Below are 24,586 nucleotides of genomic sequence, written 5' to 3'. Positions count from 1 at the left end.
ACCATGTCCGCATGCTTTATACATTGAGTTGCTGCCACATGATTGTCTAATAAGATATTTGCATTAACAAGCAGGTCTACAGGCGTTCTTAATAAAATGGCCACTGAGTGTATTTATGTTAGACAGACTCATTTGAGAATAGAAAAGAAGTAGACTTGCAACTACATCAAGTCTCTTAGTCTGTTTGGTAAAGTTAAGTTTGACGGATTCCTAAAGTATACAGAAAACCATACAGAATATGGTCGGCAAATTAGTCAGATTTGCTGTGGATTAAAATAACACGGAAAATCTTCTCAAAGTTGTTCCAAAAATTTGCACCTCTGCAATTTGTCATGAATGTAACTATAGGGAGTTTGTGTGGAGAAGCAATATGTGTGCTTGTCTTTGTGTTACAAGCATTTGTCTACAATAGATGCAGATTGATATTTTAAAAATCCAATTAGCATCAAAAATGCATTAAAATCAAAATGTATGTTGGCTTTTATCATACTCAGAGTGTAATTAAATGAACTGTTTGAAAATTTTGGAATTGCACAGGATACACAATAGATATCTTTCGACCCAATATGAGCATGCTGGCAGTTATGCTTGTTTCAAGTCTCCTCATGTCCTTCCTATCCAAAATGTTATCAGCAATACTGCCTCCTTCCAAGTTATGTATTTTGCAATCTTATGACTTTAACCCCTTGTCTTCTCAGAAGAATATAAAACATAAAATCCAACTTCCCCTTAACTATATCTCTATTGTTCACTTCAACCATTCTGTTGTAGTGAGTTTCTAATGAGCACTCCATTGTGTTCAACTCTCTACTTATGGCTGCATTTTCACCTTTTTTAAGAGTCCCTTTGTATTTATTACCCTTTCCAAAAATATGCCTAATTGTCTACTCCTATATTTTATCCTTACCCAATTTTAAATTACTTTTAAAGCATTTGAAACTCAAGTGCCAGTAATTTACTGAGGACTGTAAGGGCCCCAGTTTTAACGGGAGTACTTTTCGAAATAGATACGTACTTTAAGATTATCTTCCAGTTCCATTCCGGAATTGTTTCTAGCACAGTTGTTGTATTCGCCTTTATAATACCTTTAGTCCATGGTTCTAAGTTTCTCAGGCTGTACTGCTATTTTAGCAAAGGAGAACTCGGTGTAATTTTAACGTTTGACATAAGTGTAAAACGGATGACATTGACCCCTTTCGACTTTCCATTCCTTTGATGTCAAAGCAAGATTATTCAAAGGAGTTTAACTATTACAAATAAGTCGTGGAACTTGAAGACAGACTGAAGACAACCTTTTCGACCGGATCTCGAATACACTTTAAGAAAATGGGACAGAAGTTACTTCAGTCACTAAGTGACTAAAAAATGTTTCATTTTGATGACTGTTGGCAAATAGAAAGCATCAATTAAATTTGCGGTAATTTTGTGCTTATTGCGACGGTTTTGCGGCATTGTCTGCTCTGCCCGGGGTTGCGTTACGACTCTGAAAGGGCTCTATCTTGGCCCGTTAACAGCGATGCGGGAATCTGCTTCGAAACAGTCAAATTTTGCTCCTGCCCTGCCTAAGTTTAGTTTCTTTTTATTGTTCGCAACTATGTTTCTTACGGCAGCCGTGGTGATTTTCTTTCTCGTTCTCCCCTCCGAAGAAAAGAACAAAGATTTTTATACTTTTAAAACAGTAAACATCAGAGGCAAGTTAATATCACTGGAGAAGTACAGAGGGTCGGTAAGTTAGCAACTCCACGCTGTAATTAACCTGACACGGTAACAGGCTGTGCAAAGTTACCCATTTAATGAAGCAAAACTGAGTTTCGAGAATGGATGCTGTAATTGAAAAATCGGTTGACTGCTGCATCGGTAAACCGAGGAGTCGTGGAGGGGCCCTTTGAGGGCTTTGACCGTATACGTGGCACCATCAATATAAAAAAATAACCATTCTTCCCAGTCGTGCTCACTTACCGCCAGAAAACATATAGATATGCTTAAAAGCACCGAAAAGCAATCTTACAATATCTTACACAAGTTAGCGAATGCTTCGGGCCAATCGATTGCATTTGATAAAATCCAGACATCACTTTAAAACTAACTAGTCGTGTTTGAACATTCAGTCGTAGATTAACATATTAATACAGTTTAGAGGGAAGCCTTTGGGTCCATTCTGTTGATACTAGTTCATTATTAGAACTGACCAGTTACTTCACTCTTTTCCAGAGTAATATTTTTGCCTTTGATTTCTTTCTCTCTTTTGACGGATTCCTTACACGGGCAGTGCATACGAAGGATCTCACTAACTTCAAATACTTTTAAACTGTCCTTCTGATGCATCTAATTATTTTGCTGATCAACTTAAATCTTTGTCCTTTTGTTAATAACTTTTTGCTCCCAGAAGCGGTTTCTACTTCCTCTGTTAAAATCCCCTTAACCTCCTCTGTCCAAAGGAATTGATTCTGGCTTTTCCAGATTCTCCATGAGACGGATGTTGCTTATCTTGGTACAATTCTCTTAATCCCTTCTGCACATTCTCGCTGATTTCAATCCTCCAGAAGCACGGTGAGTAGAATTCGGCTGCAGCCTAACCGATGATCTTTAAAGGCTAAATAGACATATTTCAGAATCAGATTTATCGTCACTAATTAAATGATGTAAAATGTTGTTTTGTGGCGACAGTATAGTGCAAAGACATAAAACTACAAAGATAAACAATGCAAAAAGAAGGAATAATGAGGCAGTGTCCATGGGCTCACTGTTAAGAGGTCTGATGGCAGGGGGGGGGGGGAAGCTATTTCTAAATGGTTGAGTGTAGGTCAGGCTTCTGTGATGGTAGTAGTGAAAAGAAGGCATATACCATATGGTGAGAACTTTAGAGATGGATGTTGCCTTCTTGAGGCACTGCCTCTTGAAGATGCCCTCAATAGTGGGGAGGGTTTTGTGCCTGTGATGGGGTTGACTGAATCTGCAACCCTCTGGAGCCCCTTGCATACAATCATGTGCATTGGAGCTTCCAGACCAGACTGTGATTCACTGAGTCAGAGTACTCACCACTGTACATCTGTAGAAATGTTAAGTGTCTCTGGTGAAATACTGAATCTCCTCAAACTTGTAACAGAGTAGAGATGCTGGTGTTTTTGCTCAACTGTTCTTTGTGTTCCTGCATCTTCTTAAAAATCATATCAATTATAGTAGTTCATGTTGCTTCTTTCTAAAAAAGTTGTCATGAAAACAGATTTCTTTATATTAAATTCCAAGAGATGTTAAACTCAACTCATTTGTCTAGTTATGCCTTTTTGAAATTTTATTATTATTAATTGTTATTATTATTAAGAAAACAACCTCTCCCTCAATGTCACAAAAACAAAGGAGCTGGTTGTGGATTACAAGAGGAATGGAGACGGGCTAACTCCTGTTTACATCAATGGGTCTGTGGTTGAGTGGGTAAACAGCTTTAAATTTCTCAGCATAAACATCACCGAAGATCTCACATGGTCTGTACAAACTGGCTGTGTGGTGAAAAAGGCGCAAAGCACCTCTTTCACCTCAGGTTGAGGAAGTTTGATATGGGCCCCCAAATCCTAAGAACTTTCTACAGGGGCACAATTGAGAGTATCCTGACTGGCTGCATCACTGCCTGGTTTGGGAACTGAACCTCCCTTAATCACAGGATTCTGCAGAGAGTGGTGTGGACAGCCCAGCACATCTGGAGTTGTGAACTTCCCATGATTCAGGACATTTACAAAGACAGGTGTGTAAAAAGGGCCCGTAGGATCATTGGGGACCCAAATCATCTCAACCACAATCTATATTCCAGCTGCAATATTTCCATCTGGGAAATGGTACCGCAGCATAAAGTCCAGGATCAACAGGCTCTGGGACAGCTTCTTCCACCAGGCCATCAGGCTGATTAACTCATGCTGACATGAGTGTATTTCTATGTTACATTGACTATTCTATTTATTATAAATTACTATGATTGCACATTTAGACGGAGACGTAACGTAAAGATTTTTACTCCATGTATGTGAAGGATGTAAGTCAATTCAATTCAATATTACTACTCTTCTAACCTTAGTATTCCCTGCACAGTTTTTGAATTTACGTCTTGTATGCCCAAGTCCAGAAGGAGCAGTTGACCTGGGATTCAGAATGCAGAGAGCACCGTAGTGTGTATTCCTTACATTTGAAATTGAGTTCCCTAACACTCACAGTAGTCGCTCTCTGTTGTATCTTATTTACCAATGCTTCCAGTGACTCTGACCACATTAAAATTATGGAATTGACATATCCAATATGTGTTTGTTTCCAAACATCATTTGAAGGCTAAATACAGCACATCAGATATGTTATCTTCATCTCTGAGAATTTACTCAGCAGATGATACTAAGGTGGCATTGTGGATAATGAAGTAGGTTTTCAAAGCTTGCAGAGAGATTTAGGCCAGTTAGAAGAGTGGGCTGAAAGATGGCAGATGGAGTTTAATGCTGATAAGTGTGAGGTGCTACATTTTGGTAGTACTAATCAAAGTAGGACATACATGGTAAATGGTAGGCCATTGAGGAATGCAGTAGAACAGAGTGATCTAGGAATAATGATGCATAGTTCCCTGAAGGTGGAATCTCATGTGGATAGGGTGGTGAAGAAAGCTTTTGGTATGCTGGTCTTTATAAATCAGAGCATTGAGTATAGGAGTTGGGATGTAATGTTAAAATTGTACAAGGCATTGGTGAGGCCAAATTTGGAGTATTGTGTACAGTTCTGGTCACCGAATTATAGGAAAGATGTCAACAAAATAGAGAGAATACAGAGGAGATTTATTAGAATGTTTCCTAGGTTTCAGCACCTAAGTTACAGAGAAAGGTTGAACAAGTTAGGTCTTTATTCTTTGGAGCGTAGAAGGTTGAGGGGGGACTTGATAGAGTTATTTATAATTATGAGGGGGATAGATAGAGTTGACGTGGATAGGCTTTTTTCATTGAGAGTAGGGGAGTTTCAAACAAGAGGACATGAGTTGAGAGTTAAGGGGCAAAAGTTTAGGGATAACACGAGGGGGAACTTCTTTACTCAGAGAGTGGTAGCTGTGCGGAACGAGCTCCCAGTAGAAGGGGTAGAGGCAGGTTTGATTTTGTCATTTAAAAAAAAATTGGAGAGGTATATGGACAGGAAAGGAATGGAGGGTTATGGGCTGAGTGCAGGTAGGTGGGACTAGGTGAAAGTAAGCATTCAGCACGGACTAGAAGGGCCAAGATGGCCTGTTTCCGTGCTGTAATTGTTATATGGTTATATGATTTCCTTCTACTCCTTGTACACTCATGACTGTGTAGCTAGATTCTGCTCTAAATCTGGTTGTAAATTTTCAGATGATCCCACTGTAGTGGGCCAAATCTCCAAGAACAACAAGTCAGAGTGCAGGGTAGGAGATACAGAGTTTAGTAACATAGTGTCAAGGCATCAACTTTTCTCCCAACAGCACCAAATTGAAACAGCTAGTCATTGAATTCAGGAAGGTGGTGGTGGGCGTGGGTGGGGAAGGGGGTATCTGTGGGCACGTGCTTCTGTCTGTCAGTGATGCTGAGGTTGAGAGCTTTAATTTCCTAGGAGTGAACATCATCTGTCTTGATCCAACCACACAGACATCATGTACTTCCTCAATGCTAAGGAAAGTTTTCATACCTTGTTGACCCTTTGCAATTTTTAGTGATGCACCAGGGAAAACATCCTATCTAGATGCATCACAGCCTGGTATTGTGGCTGCTCTGCCTGAGATCGCAAGAAACTGCAGAGAGTTGCGGACCTAGCTCAACACACGATGGAAATCAACCTCTCCTCCATGGACTGTGTCTATACTTCTCACTGTCTCAGTAAAGCAGCCAGCAAAGTCAAAGACATCACCCACCCTGGACATTCTTGAATTGAATTGACTTTATTACTTACATCCTTCACATACGTGAGTAGAAATTTTTACATTACGTCTCCGTCTAAATGTGCAATGTGCAATTATAGTAATTTATAATAAATAGGAGAATCAATGTAACATTTCTTCTCCCCTCTCCCATTGAGCAGAAGATACTAACACCTGAAAGCACGTCCTACCAGGCTCAAGGATCACTTCTGCCCCACTGATATAAGACTACTGAATGGTCCCCTAGTATGATGAAACAAACTCTTCGCTCATAATCTACCTCATTATGACCTTGCACTTTATTGTCTACGTGCACTGCACTTTCTCTGTAGGTGCTACACTTCACTCTGCATTCCGTTTCTTTTTCTGTTACCTTGTACTGCCTCAATGCACTGTCTAATGATTTGATCTGTATGAACAGAATGCAAGACAAGCTTTCCACTGTACCTTGGTACATTGATAATAATAAACCAGTCCCAATTCCAATGTCCTAAGGTTCTGCAAGGCAATAGATAAAGGCAAGTCTGCCCTGATTTTTTTTTAAAAATAGTGAGTGTAAGATAGCAGCCCACCTGCATCCAGGAAGAAGTGGAAGAATGTGCTCAAGTTTTTCACACCTTCCACCCTTGCTTTACTTAGCAACTTAGGATGCAACTTTCTGGATCGGGTGATGTCCTAATTTGAGGATGACTAACTTTTAAATACCTCCTTTCTATCTATTGTTCTGCTGTCCCATATTACTTTTACCTCTGTCTGTATGTATTATTGACATGATCCTCTTCCTTAGTGAAAATCTCAGTTAGGGCTTCTTTAAACATCCCTACCCTTATTCCTCAATTGTAGCTAATAGATCTGTATTCTATTCTTTAGCTAAACAATACGTCTGCTCTGTTTTTATTTGCTCATTCTCCTTTTTCTCCTTTATCTTTTTGCAACACCTTGAAGTCAGGAATATTAACCGCACAATGGTGGGAACAACTGCACTTGACATCAAGAAAGATTTGACTAAGTGTGGCATCAAGGAGCCTAAATAAAACTGAAAAAGCATCAAGTGGAAAACACTCCAATGTTTGGAGTCATTCCTTGAACAAAGTGTTGTGGTTATTGGAGGCCAATCATTCCACCCCAAGGATATCATTATAGAGTTTCCGAGATGTATCCTATCAAAACCACCTCTCAAAACACAAAAATACAACTGCAGATGCTGTGGATCAAAGAATACGTACACAACGCTGGAAGAACTCAACAGGTCAGGCAGCATCCGTGGGAAAAGAGTAGCCAACGTTTCGGGCCGAGACCCTTCATCAGGAATGGGGGGGGGGGGGGAAGAGAGGACCGAAGCCCAGTAATAGAGATAGGGGAGGGGGTAGGGCCTAGAGGCACCAGGTGGAAAACCAATCAGAGGAAAGATAAAGGGGGGAGGGGGAGGGGATAAGCATGAAAGAACTGTAGAGATAAAGAAGCAGAAAGCTGAAAGGGGAGAGAGGCAGAGAGGGACCTGGGATAGGGGGAGGGGGAGGGAATTACCAGAAATTGGAGAATTCAATGTTCATACCACCAGGCTGGAAGCTACCCAGTTGGTAGATGAGGTGTTGCTCCTTCAACCTGAGTTTGACCTCATCATGGCAGTAGAGGAGGCCATTAATGGACATATCTAGACGGGAATGAGAGGCAGAGTTGAAGTGAGTGGCAACCGGGAGGTCCTGTCTATTGTGACGGATGGAGCGTAGGTGCTCGACGAAGCGGTCCCCCAATCTGCGTCGGGTCTTGCCGATGTAGAGGAGGCCGCACCGGGAGCACTGGATGCAATAGATGACTTCTATCTCAATAACTTCTCTTTTGGTTCTTCCCACTTTCTCCAGATCAAGGGCGTAGCCATGGGCACTCACATGGGCCCCAGCTATGCCTGCCTCTTTGTGGGTTATGTGGAACAGTCTATGCTCCAAATCTATACTGGCACCACTCCCCAACTTTTCCTCCGCTACATTGACGACTACATTGGTGCTGCTTCCTGCACCCATGCTGAACTCGTCAATTTCATCAACTTTGCCTCTAACTTTCACCCAGCCCTTAAATTCACTTGGTCCATCTCGGACACTTCTCTCCCCTTCCTTGATCTCTCGGTCTCCATCTCTGGAGACAGAGACTGACATCTTCTACAAACCCACTGACTCCCATAACTATCTTGACTGTACCTCTTCCCACCCTGCCCAATGCAAAAATGCCATTCCCTATTCCCAGTTCCTCCGTCTCTGCCGCATCTGCTTCCAGGATGAGGCTTTCCGTTCCAGGACTTCTCAAGTGTCCTCTTTCTTTCAGGATCACTGTTTCCCTTCTGGCGTCATCAAAGATGCCCTCACCCACATCTCCTCCACTTCCCGCACTTCAGCCCTTAACCCATCCTCCCATCACCACAACAGGGACCGTGTTCCCCTTGTCCTCACCTACCACCCCACCAGCCTCCGGATCCAACATATTATCCTCTGCAACTTCCACCACCTTCAACAGGACCCCACCACCAAGCACATCTTTCCCTCCCTACCCCTTTCAGCTTTTCACAGGGATCATTCCCTCCGCGACTACCCGGTCCACACATCCCTCCCCACAGAACTCCCACCTGGCACTTATCCCTGCAAGCGCAAATGCTACACTTGTCCCCACACCTCCCCCCTTACCACCATTCCGGGCCCCAGACAGTCCTTCCAGGTGAGGCAGCACTTCACCTGCGAGTCTGCTGGAGTCGTCTATTGCATCCGGTGCTCCCGGTGCGGCCTCCTCTACATCGGTGAGACCCGACGCAGATTGGGGACCGCTTCGTCAAGCACCTACGCTCTGTCCGTCACAATAGACAGGACCTCCCGGTTGCCACCCACTTCAACTCTGCCTCTCATTCCCATCTTGATATGTCCATACATGGCCTCCTCTACTGCCATGATGAGGCCAAAACTCAGGTTGGAGGAGCAACACCTCATCTACCGACTGGGTAGCTTCCAGCCTGGTGGTATGAACATTGAATTCTCCCATTTCTGGTAATTCCCTCCCCCTCCCCCTTCCCCTATCCCAGGTCCCTCTCTGCTTCTCTCCCCTTTCAACTTTCTGCTTCTTTATCTCTACAGATCTTTCATGCTTATCCTCTCCCCCTCCCCCTTTTATCTTTCCTCTGATTGGTTTTCCACCTGGCGCCTCTAGGCCCTACCCCCTCCCCTATCTCTATTACTGGGCTTTGGTCCTCTCTTCCCCCCCCATTCCTGATGAAGGGTCTCGGCCCGAAACGTTGGCTACTCTTTTCCCACGAATGCTGCCTGACCTGCTGAGTTCTTCCAGCGTTGTGTACGTATTCTCAAAACCACCTTTCAATTGCTTCTCATCGACTATGTTTTTTTTCCCTGTCATAATGTCAAAGGTAAGGAAGTTCACTGATTGGAGTACAAAGATCACTTCCATTCTCAACTGCTCAGTAAATGAAGCAGCCTATGCTTGCGTGTAGCATAACCCACATTCAAGCGTGGATGTGACAAATATTTTTCATGCCTCTAAAACATCCCAGGCAATAGCTCTCTAAAAGAGACACTATCCACCTACTTTTGGGTTTCACTGATATTACCGTTGACATCCTGGGCAAATCTAATCCTCATTTAATTTAGTATACCCTCTGTTTATCTTTCTTTTATATCCAGGCTTGTTTTGTGAAGATACCTATTCCACTCCCTTTGTGCTAGTTTCCTACATTCCTGTTTATCTATTCACATGTAGCACTGGCATCACCATGATTTGGGAACAATCTGTCCCATCAGTTCAGCTCCTTTGTCTTCTAGTGCTTGTGCTTCACTAGAAACAAGCCCTGCTTTTCCACACTAGCCTTTAGCTTTAAGTATCCTAATCTATCACAATTTATAGAAGCTTAGGAAGTAGAACTTTTTAATTTAACTTCCCTTTCTGAGCAGGCAAGAGGAAGTTCAGTTCCTACTGAAGTTCGTTCCAACACAAACCTTGGTAACTAGATTTTCCCATTCCATTCCAAATTTCTCTTCAACTTATAGAAAAGTACCATAATCATTTAGACTGAGGAGTGGTGTTCTTACTCATACAGAATGAGTACTACTTGTTCAGGATAAACGTTGCTTAGGTAGACTCCACAACTTTTCAAGGAAAATCGATTAGTATTTGAAAGAAAGGAAGCTATGGAGTACATGAAAAGTTTAGGGCAGTAATGTAATTTCTGCATTGCAAAAGCAAAGAGTCTATGTGTAACATAGAGAAGTGAGACCCTGCAGGTGCTGGACACTTGGAACCTATGTGTAAATTTTGGAATGTACTTGTCTATGCTCTAAACTCTGCAATGCTGGTATTTAATCACCACAATGGCAGGTTTAAGTTTGCACCTAGCTACTACCTCCTGAGTCCTTAGTAAGTCATTTTTTAAATGAGTTTATCCTCGGTAATTAGAAAATTCATATGGCTTTCTATATTTTTGTTCCCATCTTTTAAAACAAGATACTAAGACAGATATTAGGAAATTTGTCTGACCCAAATGAAAAGCCTGAGAGTGTTTTGAATTGGGGCCTTTGATTTCATTTCAATAATTTAAATAATGCTTACCAAATCATTACAAGGATGGAAATCTCTCTATTTTTAGCTGCACCTGTTAATATCACTTAGCTTTAAATGTAAAGACATTTCACCTTGTGTTGTAATCAGACAGCTTACCTCTTTAACAAATGGAACTTGTTTGCTTCATTTGGGACAAAATATCATGCAGTCATGAAAAAAACTCCATTCAGTAAATAATTGTGCAAGTTTTTTTCCATTGTAGGTTTGTGTGCAGAAAAGATTTTTAACTATACCAACAGCCTTGCTATTTTCAATGCACTCCTGGCTGGCTTCCTGCATTTCACGTGTCATCAACTGAGACGTCTGTTGTTCCAGTTTCCACCACTTGCCCAACCCCATTCTGTGCTGCCTGGCATTGACTCCTGGTTAAATACTTTGTCAATTTAAAAATTCTTCTTCTCTTCAAATCCCTCCATCATCTTGGAGGGACTCCCCTCCCCCAATCTTTGTGTTTCTCCTTCAGCCCTGTAACATAATTGCATCCTAGGTTCTTTCTCATCCAAGAACTTGCCAAGCCGTTGGCAGCCATGCCATCAAGTGTTGACCTAAGTTCTGGATTCCTTCCTAAAGCCTCACCACCTCCCTTTCCTCCTTTAAAATGCTTTAAAATCTACCTTTTCAATTCAGTTTTTAATCTAGTTGCTCTTAATGTGGCTCCATGATGTGTTTCAGAGCATCTCTGGGCATTTTGGTATGTTAAAAATGCCTTATAAATACATGTTTTTGTTCTTCAATATTTATTACAGTTGTCTTGCACTTTCTTTTCACAAGAGGGCACTATTGATCAATTGCACAGCAGTTAAAAAGACTTTAACCTGATTTCACACAGTTGAAATATTGATCTCTTATTTGGACCTTGGTTCCAGGCAAGGTGATGCCTATTCACACTCTGATATTCAGCAAATTTTTGACTTCTGAATCGGAAGTTAGAGACAAGCTGGAGGTCTGACATTATCCAAGTATCAATTGCAGCTGTTCATTTGCTGCCCTCCTGTGTTCCTTTCCCATTCCTATCTATCCATCAAGGTTCTCTCTCCTTTTTTTCACCTCTTCCATTCTCTCCTCTCTTACTTCTAACCTAGACTTGTTTTCTACCCTCACCCTGATCTACTTGCCCATCATCCCCGTCTCACCTCTGCCTTTCGCCTCTTTATATTGGTTATTTCCCCTCGACAGTATGTCCTGGTACCTTATGAGAGGTTATTTGTAAATGAACAATTCACAATTCACAAGTGAATTTGCCAGTGAAAAATTCTGTCGATCGTTTGGGAGGTGGATTCAACAAGGTAGTGCTGATAAGTGGTGACTCTTTGCGTTCAGTCACGAACCAGCACACCCTGATGCCTTCCCTGTCATTGTGGGGGGCTTTCAAACAGGCCAGCTTGAAGAAGTCTCTGAATAACTACCACCAGCATGTCACCTGTGGAACCAGAGAAGCCAACACACTTGACCTCTGTTATACCACCATCAAGAACACTTACCACGCCCTGTTGAAGTTGCAGTAAGGCAAGGGTTGAAGACAACATCTAAACAAGGATAACTTGGGGCAGTTATAGCCAAGTGAGACCACAGAGACATCTCTGCTCACCACAGATGAGATATGCTGGGGTTACTACAGCATTGTGTTCTCAAACCAGATGAGTGAAGCCTCTGTAGTGAAATTTTTCCGGAAAGGTCTTCCTAAAACACAAGAGTCCATTTACACAGTAGGGAGTGCCAGGAACAGACGAGATAGAATAATGGAAGGATGTGAAACATACCCAACAACTAAGGGATAATTCCCTTTACTAACTTCAAAATATCATTAGCTGTTTGCTTGAAACTTTCAATTGATTTTAACACCCCTTTTGTGAATGGCAATTGATCCTGAAAATAAGGAGTTCAAATATATAGAACTTACCAAATGGTCAATATCTGTAACTGATATGCCAATTCTGTATAATTCTGTTCAGACTTCAGAGAGTGTGGGTGACAGGGGCCCATGCTGTTCTCCTTGCGCACAAGTAAAATGAAAAGAACGTTTGAGTCATCAGATTGCTTGTGTTCTGGGCCCAGTTATTTTAATTATTTAATCTAATTTTATTTTTATTATTGGCGATGACAACCGCAATTTGGAAAGTTTGATCACCAGTACTTCTACTCTTGGCATACAGGCAGAGACTGAAGGCTACAGCAACAGTGGTGAGGACCAAGAAAGTATGTTTCAAAAGGGAGGCAGAGGACTGCTCAAAGGACTGCTTTGAGTAGGTGGACTGGACAATATGCAGGGATTTATCTTTGAATCTGAATCAATATGCCACAGTTGTCACCAGCTTTATCAGGATCTTTTTGGATGAGTGTGTACCTTTGAGAACATACCTGATAAACTAAAAAAAAAAGTCATGGATGAGCCAGGAGATTCGTAGTCTGCTGAGAGCTAGAATTGTGGCTTTTAAGACTGGTGATCCAGAACTATACAAGAAGTCCAGGTATGACCAATGGAAGGCTACTTTAAGAGCAAAAAAAAACAATTCCGATTGAAGTTAGAGACAGATGCACATCAGCTCTGGCATTTTTTCAGGCCATTGCTTCCTACAAAGCAAAACCTAACATCATGAATGGCTGTGATGCTTCATTCTCTAATTAGCTCAACACTGTTTATGTATGCTTTGAAAGGGAGTATAAAACTACACCTGTGTGAATGCCAGCAGCATCTGATGACCCTGTGACCTCTGTCTTGGAAGCCGTTGTCATAACATCTTTCGCGAGGGTTTCACAAGGCATCGGGCCCTGATAGTGTACCTGGTTTGGCACAGAAACCCTATGTCAACCAACTGGCAGGAGTGTTCAAGGACATCTTCAACCTCTCACTTGCAGTTGAAGGTTCCCACTTGCATCAAAAGGGTGTTAATCATACCAGTGCCCAGGAAGAGCAGGGTAATCTGCCTCAACGACTATCGGTCAGTTGCAATCACATCTACTGTGCTGAGGTGCTTTGAGAGGTTGGTCATGGCCAGAATCAACTCCTGTCTAAGGAAGGACCAGGACCCATTGCAATTTGCCTATCGCTACTATATGTCTACAGTGAATGCAATCTCGCTCTCCACTCAGCCTTGGACCACCTGGACAATAGCAAAAAGGATGTCAATCTGCTGCTAATTGATAACAACTCAGTGCTCAGCACCATCTTACCTTCAGTACTTAGCAACGAGCTCCAAAATCTGGGTACCCGCCTCTGCAACTGGATCCTGGAGTTCTTCATTGTGAGAGCACAGTCAGTGCCGATTGGAAATAACATCTCCTCACTGACAATCAACACTGGCACCCCTCAAGGATGCGTGCTTAGCCCACTGGTCTACTCTGTCTACACCCATGACGCTGTGGCTAAGCACAGCTCAAGCTCCATCTATAAGTTTGCCGATGACACAACCGTTGTTGACAGAATTTCAGAATGAAGAGGAGTACAGAGTGAGACAGCTCAGCTAGTTGGGTGGTGCCAGAGCAACAAGCTTGCACTCAATGTCAGTAAGTCCAAGAAACTGATTGTGGACTTCAGGAAGGAGAAGTTGATGGAACACACACCAGTCCTCATTGAGGGATCCAGAGTGAAAAGGGTGAGCAGTTTCAAGTTCCTGACTGTCAACATCTCTGAAGATCTATCCTGGGACCAGCATATTGATGCAATCACAAAGAAGGCATAACAGTAGTTATATTTCATAAGGAGTCTGAAGAGACTTGGTAAGACAACAAAGACGCTCGCAAATGTTTATAGATGTACCGTGGATAGCATTCTAACTGGTTGCATCACTGACTGGAATGGAGGGTTGACTACACAGGATTGGAATAAGCTGGAGAAAGTTGTGAACTCAGCCAGTTACATCATGGACACTCGCCTCCCCTGCATCGAGGACATCTTCAAAAGGCAATTCCTCAAAAAGGCAGAATCCTTCATTAAGGACCCCAATCATTAGGACATGCTGTCTTGTCATTACCACCATCAAGGAGGGTGTACAGGAGACTGAAGACACACACTCAGAATTTTAGGAACAACTTCTTCCCCTCCACCATCAGATTTCTGAATGAACAATGAACCCATGTACACAATATTATTTTTTGCTCTTTTTGCACTACTTATTTAAGTTTAATTGAAATTTAATTGAAATGGTTTAAAACTTTTTTGATTGTAATTTATAGTTTTTTATTATTATGTATTGCAATGTACTGCTGCCACAAAACAACACATTTCATGTTATAAGCCAGTGATACGAAACCGGATTCTGATTTTGATTAATTTGGAGACCGCATCTGGTCTGTTTTAATTTGGGTGAAAGTCAGTTGATCATCCATGTCATTGCTCATGAACAAATCCAAAAGCAAAGTTTATCCACACCATTTCCCACTCTTAGCTCCTTTCAGCTCTTCTTGTTCCTGGATAATGAAGCTTGATCCTGGCCGTCTGTAAGCTATTGGAAGGGACTTTTTGATTGGAATCAACCCCAAAAAGACAAAGAACAAAGAAAAGAATTAGATTGGAAAGAGAGGACATGGGCCAAACATGAGCAAATGGGACTAGCATAGATTAGAGTCCTGGTCAGCATGAACCAGTTGGGCCAAAAGGCCTGTTTCTTTTCTGTCTGACTATGACTGTACAGGGAGAACAAGCATGGATCATTCTCCACGGCTAAGAAACAGGGTTTTGAATTTTATGATTGAAACATATTTCCAAATGGTGACATATTGATCCACAGGAAAAAAATTGTGTGTATCCATGAATAGAACAATCAAGCTAAGTCATAAAGAATTACTGGTACCAAAATTTCATTGGGAAGAAGCTTTCACACTTGATCAATTTTGTTTGCTTGCTTTGTTTTAATTTTAGTAACTGCTCCTTATTAGAAAGTAGTTCTTTATTTTCAATAATGTAAATGACTTTATTGTAGAAGCTTATCTTTGGCTACCACCACAGGTCCTCGCCAGCTTATGAATGTCTGAGTTATTTGTCACTCTGAACCTATGAGGGGGCACTTGGGAGACTAGCGGATTAGCTGGAGATGGATTTATCGGCCTCTGCCGGATGGAGAGCTGGAAATTTCAATGTGTCTTCTCTCCACAACGCCTGCCGCTCTCCCCCTATACCATCTAAGCGCCACAATAATTGGGTCTGGGTCAAGTCAGACAAAACTGGGAGTGCTGAGCAGACTTGCTTGTTGGTAAAGATGGCTGGTGGCTGCTCTTCCCATTCCTGCTCCCTCTCTTCTCAGTCGTTTCTGTTATCCTCCTCCATGTGCTGCTGTTTGTTCACTTACTATTTATGAACAATTTCAGTTACAAACAATTCATAGAAATTGAACCGTAGTATAATCTGGGGACTGCCTATGTTCTGTACAGATAATATTTTTGTGCCCCTTACTTTGATTCCAATACAACTGAGCATTTGAAAGGAATACCACTGGCAGCTGATAAATGTAGACAAATGTAGACAAATTCTGTGCATTTGGCACTAGTGACTGTAAATAAATTTCACCCAATAGATTCTCCTATTTGGAACAGCTGCAAGTCCAATAATGGCATTGTTCGAGTAATGCACCATTAACCTTCGTGCTCTTAATGGTTTTCTGCTCTGTTAGAGTCAGATCAATAGAAGACGATGAGGATCCTATTGCATTTTTTCTTTTATGATTTGTTGCCTTAGAAACAGAAAAGAGAGAGAGAATTACAATGGCAGTCTTTTTAACCCTTATTTAAAGCTCAAGAAGAGCAGACCTAGCTAAAAGTAGGAATGCTTCCATCAATTGCCGTAGTTTTATTCATACCTTATGGATTTGTATTCATAATTAAATTAGTTACATCTTGGCAGTATTAAAATTTTGAGTTGTTTGCAACCCTGCAAATCATTGCAAACCATGCACTTGATAATATGTGAATTGGCCAATGTACATTTCACAAACTGACTTTCAATAACAAACACAAAGTGTCACCATTTTCAAACAATTGGCTTCAGCAAGGCTTTGCTTTGTAATGCACTTCCAGTGAACGGCACATCTTGACTTGCTGCATGCATTTTTTTTTGTGTAAAGGCTTGTGTCTCTTCTTAATACTGAGAACCTAGATGACTAGAAACTGCCAATGTACAAAGAAGCAGTGGCCTGTTGTGAATTACAGAAATATACTCAGCGGTCACTTTATTAGGTACTTCCTGTGCCACTCTGTGTATGCTCATGGTCTTTTGCTGTAGCCCATCCACTTCAAGGTTTGATGTGATGTGTGTTCAGAGATGCTCTTCTGCACACCACTGTTGTAAAGTGTGGTTGTTTGAGTTACTGTTGCGTTCCTGTCAACTTGAAACGGTCCGGCCATTCTCCTCTGAACTTTCATTAAGAAGGTGTTTTCATCCACAGAACTGCTACTCACTGGATGTTTATCAATATTTCACCATTCTCTGTAAACTCTAGAAACTTTTATGCATGAAAATCCCAGGAGAAGAGTAGTTTCTGAGATGCTCAATGCACCCTGCCTGGCACTGATCAAAGTCACGTAGATCACATGTCTTCCCTATTCCGATGTTTGGTTTGAACAACGACCGAACCTCTTGACCATGCTCTTATGCATTGAGTTGCAGCCACATGATTGGCTGATTAGATACCACACACAAAATGCTGGAGGAACTCAGCAGGCCAGGCAAAGAGTACAGTCAGCGTTTTGGGCCGAGACCCTTCAGCAGTGTGTTGCATTGATTTTCTCGTGTTTGTGGCTGATTAGATGTTTGCATTAACACACAGGTGTACAGGTGTGCCTAATAAAATGGCCACAGATTGTATATTGATTGCAGGACCTCAAGATGATCTGATCACACGTAATAATTCATAAAAGCTGACCTGATTGAACACCAAACTACCACACAAGAAATCATAAGCAGGCACCTGTTATGAACAGCACAGTATAATCAGAGTTCAGAACAATTTGGCAACATCCTCTAAAAGCAACACACAAATAATATCTTGGTGCAGTGCTTTTTTTTTATTGGCTTGTTATTTAAAAGGGACATGAAATAAGGGTGTTAAATTGAAACCAATATCCAACTGGAAGCACTGCGACCTCATTTTTTTCTAGACAGTGAGAGGCTGCAAAGCTCTGACGTGCAGTGAGATATGTATGTCCTAGTTGCATGACTTGCAAAAGCCACAGGCAATATACATTATTTGTTATCAGCACAACAAATAAATATTAGGAAATGTTAATATTTCAGCCACAGCAAATATATATTAGTAGTGTTGATATATTATCATTTATTATCAGCCACAGCAAATAAACATTCAGAGCATTGCTTGGGGAATTGAATACCAAAATAGTGAGTTCCAACTTCATTTATAGCATTTCTGGAGTACTGTGTGTATTATCAGACTCCTTATTTAAGGGAGTCTGTAAATGTGTTGGACGTTGTTCAGGGATTTAATAGATTGGTACCTGGAATGGGCAGTTTGTCTTATGAGAAAAGGTCAGACTGCCAAGGGTAGTATCTGGTGGAATTTTGAAGAGAGAGCAGGCACTTGACTAGATTGAAATGTATCAGCTTCTGTGCAGTCTTGACAGGGTGACAATTGAGAGGATGCCTCCTTGGTGGGAGATCTGGAACTAGGTATTTCTGTTCAGGAATAAGAAGCTGTTAATTTAGGAAGAGATAATGGGAACACTTTATCAGAGGGTTGTGATTCTTTGCAAGTCCCTTATTCCAGTTGATCAGCTAACAAAGTGTGAACTTTATAAAATGTTCAAATGCAGCCAATTGATGAAAGTAGTCATCAGTTTGTTATATACTCCATATGCACACACACGTGTTTGATGGTTGCACTTTGACCATCATATATTCTGTTAAAGTGGATGGTTCATCTGACAAATGGTATTGTGTTGTTCTTATGCCGCACCAGATATAATTTTTCAAACTCTATTTTGTAGTTGCTTTTGCTCTTCCTAGGAAATTATATGGTACTGGAGGATGGGCATGTCTGTAGAACAAGTGTGACTCTCCCTGTGTTCTTGTTACCTTTGGCTTTAATCTTAAACTACAATCCTTGTGTATCTTTCTGTTTTTTGTTCTCCTTTGATAGGTTTCGTTAGTTGTCAATGTCGCCAGTGAGTGTGGCTTCACAGAAAATCACTACAAAGACCTCCAGCAGCTGCAACGGGAATTAGGGCCAATGCATTTCAACGTCCTGGGATTCCCCTGTAACCAATTTGGGAATCAAGAGCCGGGACCTGACCAAGACATTGAGAAGTTTGTTCGTAAAACCTATGGAGTTTCCTTCCCGCTGTTCAGTAAGATTTCTGTCAAAGGTACTGGAGCAAATGCAGCATTCAAATATTTGATAGGTAAGTATGAGATGCATCATAATTTGGTTTGAAACCAGACACAAAGCAAAAATAGAATCAATCTCTAATATTCAAAAATTACTGATTCTTTTCTCTGAGGAGAACATGATTAGAACCTTACTTGTGAATTTCTAATAATATTCTATTAGTGTCTTAATATTTTTGGTGCTCTTAGATATACATGTCAGAATGCAAAGATCGGAGGAATATGCATCATGTGTAGCCATAAGAGATGAGTGTCATTGGATATCATTAGCTTAATTAGTTCGGCAGAGCACTGTGTGTTGTTAGGTCGGTGCCTGTGCCTCACTGTTGTATGTTCTAAACATAAGATTCCACAGATGCTGGAAATCCACACACACACACACACACACACACACACACACACACACACACACACACACACACACACACACACACACACACACACACACACACACACACACACACACACACACACACACACACACACACACACACACACACACCGCCCCCCCCCCCCCCCCCAGAAGGTCAGGTAGATCTGCAGAAAGGAATAAAGATCATAGAAAGAATAAAGTGTCCTGATGAAAGATTTATGTCCGAAACATTGAATGTTTATTCCTTTCTAGAGAGGCTACCTGACCTGTTGAGTTCCTCTAGAATCTTGTATATGTTCTAATAACTTATCCTGAACTATCCAAGGTTTTTATTTGGAATTTTGGTAAAATCTTTGCGTATTAATACGCTATCCATTTATGGTGAAACAAACTTGTGTTCTCTCTCAGTTCCAATGAAGGGTTTCAAACTTGAAGGGTTAATTCCATCACCTGCACATGTGGATAGAGAAACACAAATGTTTCCACCATTTTCTGTTTTTTTATTTTGTTTTGGACAGTTTTGAAAAATGCATCTTTGTTTTGCTGAAATAGAGTTTTAAGTTTTTTTAGATGTTACATCAAGTAACAGCAATAGTTCTCAAGCTTTCTATGCCCTGTATCTTATCCCATCCCACCTTTCCACAGGCACACAACTTCTAGAACTTTGAGGCCATTTGCCTCTTGTGATTTTGAGACTCATTGTCACTGAACAATGTAAAGAATTACAAAGTAAGTTGTAATTTATAAATAATCATAATTTTTATGCAGAGCACATTTCTAGTTCTCATGTTTATGTAAGATCGAAGATTCTGATGACATCAAAAACCTGTTTATTAGTTCTTTCTCTCCCCATAGATGCTGCTTGACCTCCTAAGTATTTCAAGTATTTTTGTTTCTTTTTTTGTTACTTATGGTGACTTTCATGTCCATCAACTTGAAAATGTAACTATAAATGATTTTAATTTAGCATTTGCTAACATTCTTGGTTGCCAGCTAGTAAATTAAAACCATTTTAGTTACACTATAGTTCACAATTCCGTGATCTTTCAAACATTTATTTACCTCCTCAAGCCTAGGACTGAGAATTCTGAAGATTCACCACTCTCTATAAGACTTTCCTATACACCTCAATTGTTAATGGTGGTTCCTATAAGGCCTGGTTTTGTTTCACATATTTTTGTTTTTAATTGAGGCTTACAGTCTACTTTGTTCACTTTTGTAATATCTCCAGACTTTGCCAGGACTTACACTTCATTCTAGATCATTTATAATAATGCTAAAGCTGAGTTCCTGAAACAGGTCCCCTTGGGAATTTACTGCACGACTACTCTCCAGCTGATGATATTTCCTATTCCAATAAAACTTTGAGGTCAGGCAATTACATATATACTGTAAAATATTTTTTTATTATTTCCCAAGCAGGTATGATCTCTACCCATATTGGTATACTTGTTTACCCTTCCATGGTTATGTAGCTTATATTATAACATCGTCTCATGCAGCAGGAAAACTGATGGATGGAAGATTGAGGAAAGATCAATAATGGTTGTTTCACTTGAATGCCATCAAACTGAACTTCCAGTAATCCATCTATCATCCACAACTATTTTAATGGTTATCTGCAAGAATGTACAGTACTTTAAAACATTTGTGGTGATATTTTTGTCTTTAACAAATTTATAATTCAAACATTTCTGCAAGGGACAAATACTCAATGGAGGTAGGTGACCTAGTGGTCAGGATTATGAAGTTCTGAGGAATAATTATTTTGCTGATCTGGGCCAGAGGTAGTAAACCTGATTCAGCAGCTCAAGTATTTGGTATCTGACTTATTAATTAGATAGTACTTGACTTAAATGTGTGGCTAAATAATCTAGAGCCAATTTTAAGGGCTAGCAAGTACATGTTGATTTCAGAGCTAAAATCCAATAAAAGCCAGCAATCAAGTGATTGACACCAATCAAGACTTGGTATGGGAATTCTGAGCTTGTTGGAACGCACATGCATGGTTGTACGTAACTATGCAGAATCTCTGGTATTTCCTGGGAAATATAGGCCTTGTAAATGTAAAATGAAAAGAAAAGAGTGCTAGAAATGTTCAGAAGATCTCACAACGCTAAAATGTTAATTTTATTTCTTTCTCTTTTGTTATCAGATTTGCTGACTATTTCGGGCACAGTATTATTTTTATTTTAGACTATTAATATCTCTATTATCTGCCTTTCTTTATAAATCCAGCATTTAATATAATAATCTCAACACAGAAGTGACATTACAGGTAGTCCCCGAGTTATGAACGTCCGATTTACGGACAACTTGTACTTACAAACTGAGGAAGGAGAACGCCATCCGCCATTTCAATTCGGATCGCGACGCCGCCCACCATTTAAAGTCGTTGCCGTTGACACAATGTTGAGTGTTTAACTTTGTATTTGGCTTAAATTTTTCTTAGTAAGATTCGCCCTGACCTCCTTTCCCCCCCCCCCCCCCCCCCCACCACTGTTCTGGCTGGCTGGTGACACAGTGAGATCAGCGCCGGGCTGGAGAACGGAGGTTTCGGAGTTCGATCCAGAGAGAGACCGCTCCTGTGCCGGATTGATGTCGATCCAGTACCATCCGTGCCGGGTTGATGTCGAGCTCGCAACTCGACCTCGTAAAAAAAACGCTCCCACCTCCAGTTTAAATTCCCACTCAGAATATTGTGGATGATCAAATACCTAAACCCAGCACAGTCCCCACTTGTCCCATTTAGCTTGTCTCAGTGCGGTGGTCCTTAGGACCCAGCGGACCTTGGGAGTCGGCGCAGCTCGGGACCCGCCACCCGCAGTGTTTCTGTTCCATTGACGGGAAGCGATCACGATTGAAAATAAAGTGGAAATAATAAAGCATTTGGAAAGAGGTGAAACACCATCGGTCATTGGAAAAGCATTAGGCTACAGTCAGTCAACAATCAGAACAATTTTAAAGGATAAAGTGAGAATAATGGAGCATGTGAAAGGCCCTGCCCCGATGAAAGCTACAATTATTACTAAGCAACACAGTGGTTTAATTATTGGAATACTTACATTTCTTAAGTGTTTTATATGCATAGAAAGGTAAAATATATACTAAATACTAAGACAAATGTTTGACTAACTGACGCTAAATAATACCAGATGTACTTGTTTCGACTTACGTACAAATCCGACTTAAAGACGGACTCAGGAACGGAACTCATATGTAACCCGGGGACTGCCTGTCATTGAATGAAAACTGATGTCATTCAGAATGAATGAGTGTTGTGAGAATTGGAAAATTTTTCCCCGAAGGTTGAGTTGTCCTCATCTGAAATTGGGTGTAGATGTAGTGGAAGAAATTTATGTTTGACACATACATGCACCATGGAATGGCTTATCTACAAAACAGATCCTGCCAACCACATGTTGCCTTCCACTGATCACATGCCTCTTGATCACCAAGATCGCTATTTCTAGATTTGCTTGTCTCTGTTCCTGCTGCTGAAATTCTGTTCATTCACATTCCATTCCCTAGTTACCTCAGAATCTAACTGCTTCACTGTTCTTCTGGCAAGCAACCCCTTCTGCATCATAGCAAAGTGTTCATACCAAAATCTGTTCATTCCTCTCACTGGCTTCCATTCCACCATCCTTTCTGTGTTTCTTGACTCAAGTGAGTCACCAGTCAGGTCACAAACTGATTTTAAAATTCTTGTTTTTATTTCTAAATCTCTCCACGACCTCAGCTCTTGCTCTGTCAGAACCCTTCTGATGCACAAGCCTATAACCTCTCCAATTCAGCTGTCTTGCTTTTCCAAGTTTAATCCTTCCTCTATTTAAAGTGTGCCCTAAACAGTCATATCTTTGGCTCTGAAATGCCCTTCCTAAACTTTACTGCCACTCTCTCTCTTTGCTCCTTAAAAGACTATCTTAAAAAACATCCTCATGATTTTGATTGCTTATTGTAAGTGCAGTCAGGGAACAAATTCAAATTTCTAACACCCCTCGGTAATTTTCCTGCACATCCTGATGGTTTTGTGAAATGCACTGATATGTGTCCTACATTAAGTATGCTTTTGCAAGCCAGGGTAGAGTATAGCTGAACAATCAAGGTAAAGTAAATTGAAGTCTGTATACCTAAAAACTATTTGTTTTTCTTCATTCCTTTGTAGACTCCATTGGTAAGGAACCAGACTGGAATTTCTGGAAGTATCTTGTGGATCCAAATGGTAAGGTGGTCAATGCTTGGCCACCTACTGTTTCAGTTGTAGAAATAAAGCCCCAAATTGTATCGCTAGTGAGACAACTCATAGTGAAACGCAAAGAAGAATTGTAACCTGACCCTGAATTAATGTCCTATAATTCAATTGGTCAATAGTTTGTGTTTTAAGTTTTGTTTTGTGAAGCCCATTAATTTGTATGAACCATAAATTGTGTTTTTCTCAAATGCAAGAAAAAAGCCAATTCAACCACTATTTATACAGTATTACAATTTACCTGTTTTTTAAAGGAAAAACATATGTTTAACTTCAGTAGCTCCATTTTGTTTATTGTGCTGAGGAAATGAGCAGAGTTCATGAAAGTTCTTAAAAAAATCATTACAGGTTAAAACTCATTATGTCATATCAGTTCTTCAATATTAGGAAAAATGGGCCCATTTCTCCATTCCTAAGGGGTAATTTTAATTTGGAGTTTAATTGAGCAAGGGAATAGGCTGAGCACTACATGTGATTTTAACATCAGTCCTTTCAGTTGACTGTGTGAATCAGATGGAAAGGGCTATTTAGGTGATGGGTGGCAGTGGAAGTTTTAAGGTACCCTGGAGGTTCAGCCTGATCTGTTGAGAGAGTGGACAGTCTACACTACAGCAAGGTAGACCTCACATTTTCTTTTATGGTCTTTAAAAGTCTTCCAGTTTCTTTTGGCCCCATAGGGAGTTTTATTTTAAACACATCTCTTCTTCTTGTGCATACTCCTATTTTCACCTGGGGAGACAGCCAGAGTAACCACTCACACACCCACTAAGGTTTAAAGTTCATACAAAAAAGCTGGATGAACTCAGCAGGTCGGGCAGCATCCATTGAAAGGAGCAGTCAATGTTTCAGGTCGAGACCCTTCATCAGGACTAAAGAAGGAGGGGGCAGGGCCCTATAAAGAAGGTGGGGGGAGGGTGGAAAACCAATCAGAGGAAAGATCAAGGGGTGGGGGAGGGGAAGCAGGGAGGGGATAGGCAGGAGAGGTGAAGAAGGAATCTCAGGGGAAAGCACTATGGGTAGTAGAAGAAGGCAGAGTCATGAGAGGTGATAGGCAGCTAGAAGAGGAGACAGAGTGAAGGTGGGATGGGGAAAGGGAGAGGGAGGGAATTACCGGAAGTTGGGGAA

General features: G+C 41.0%; 1 protein-coding gene across 1 annotated transcript; it reads left to right on the top strand.

The window, feature by feature from the left end:
* Window positions 1-1,473: 1,473 nt before the first annotated feature.
* Window positions 1,474-24,304, top strand: gpx7 (glutathione peroxidase 7). The gene is made up of 3 exons (XM_073062994.1): window positions 1,474-1,726; window positions 18,589-18,850; window positions 23,378-24,304. Exons 1-3 carry the CDS (start codon window positions 1,517-1,519, stop codon window positions 23,539-23,541), a joined length of 636 nt encoding a protein of 211 aa, XP_072919095.1. The 5' UTR covers window positions 1,474-1,516; the 3' UTR covers window positions 23,542-24,304.
* Window positions 24,305-24,586: the final 282 nt, after the last annotated feature.

Source organism: Hemitrygon akajei, chromosome 12 (genome assembly GCF_048418815.1).
Source record: "Hemitrygon akajei chromosome 12, sHemAka1.3, whole genome shotgun sequence".
NCBI lineage: Eukaryota > Metazoa > Chordata > Chondrichthyes > Myliobatiformes > Dasyatidae > Hemitrygon > Hemitrygon akajei.
The sequence above is the reverse complement of the archived record's forward strand: the minus strand, read 5'-3'. Positions and strand labels throughout refer to the sequence as shown.

Excerpts from the sequence above, each read along its gene's own strand:
- gpx7 (XM_073062994.1), top strand. The coding sequence starts at position 1,517 with ATGCGGGAATCTGCTTCGAAACAGTCAAATTTTGCTCCTGCCCTGCCT. Across the intron at positions 1,727-18,588 it reads TGGAGAAGTACAGAGGGTCG|GTTTCGTTAGTTGTCAATGT; the intron begins GTAAGTTAGCAA and ends CTCCTTTGATAG. Across the intron at positions 18,851-23,377 it reads AGCATTCAAATATTTGATAG|ACTCCATTGGTAAGGAACCA; the intron begins GTAAGTATGAGA and ends ATTCCTTTGTAG.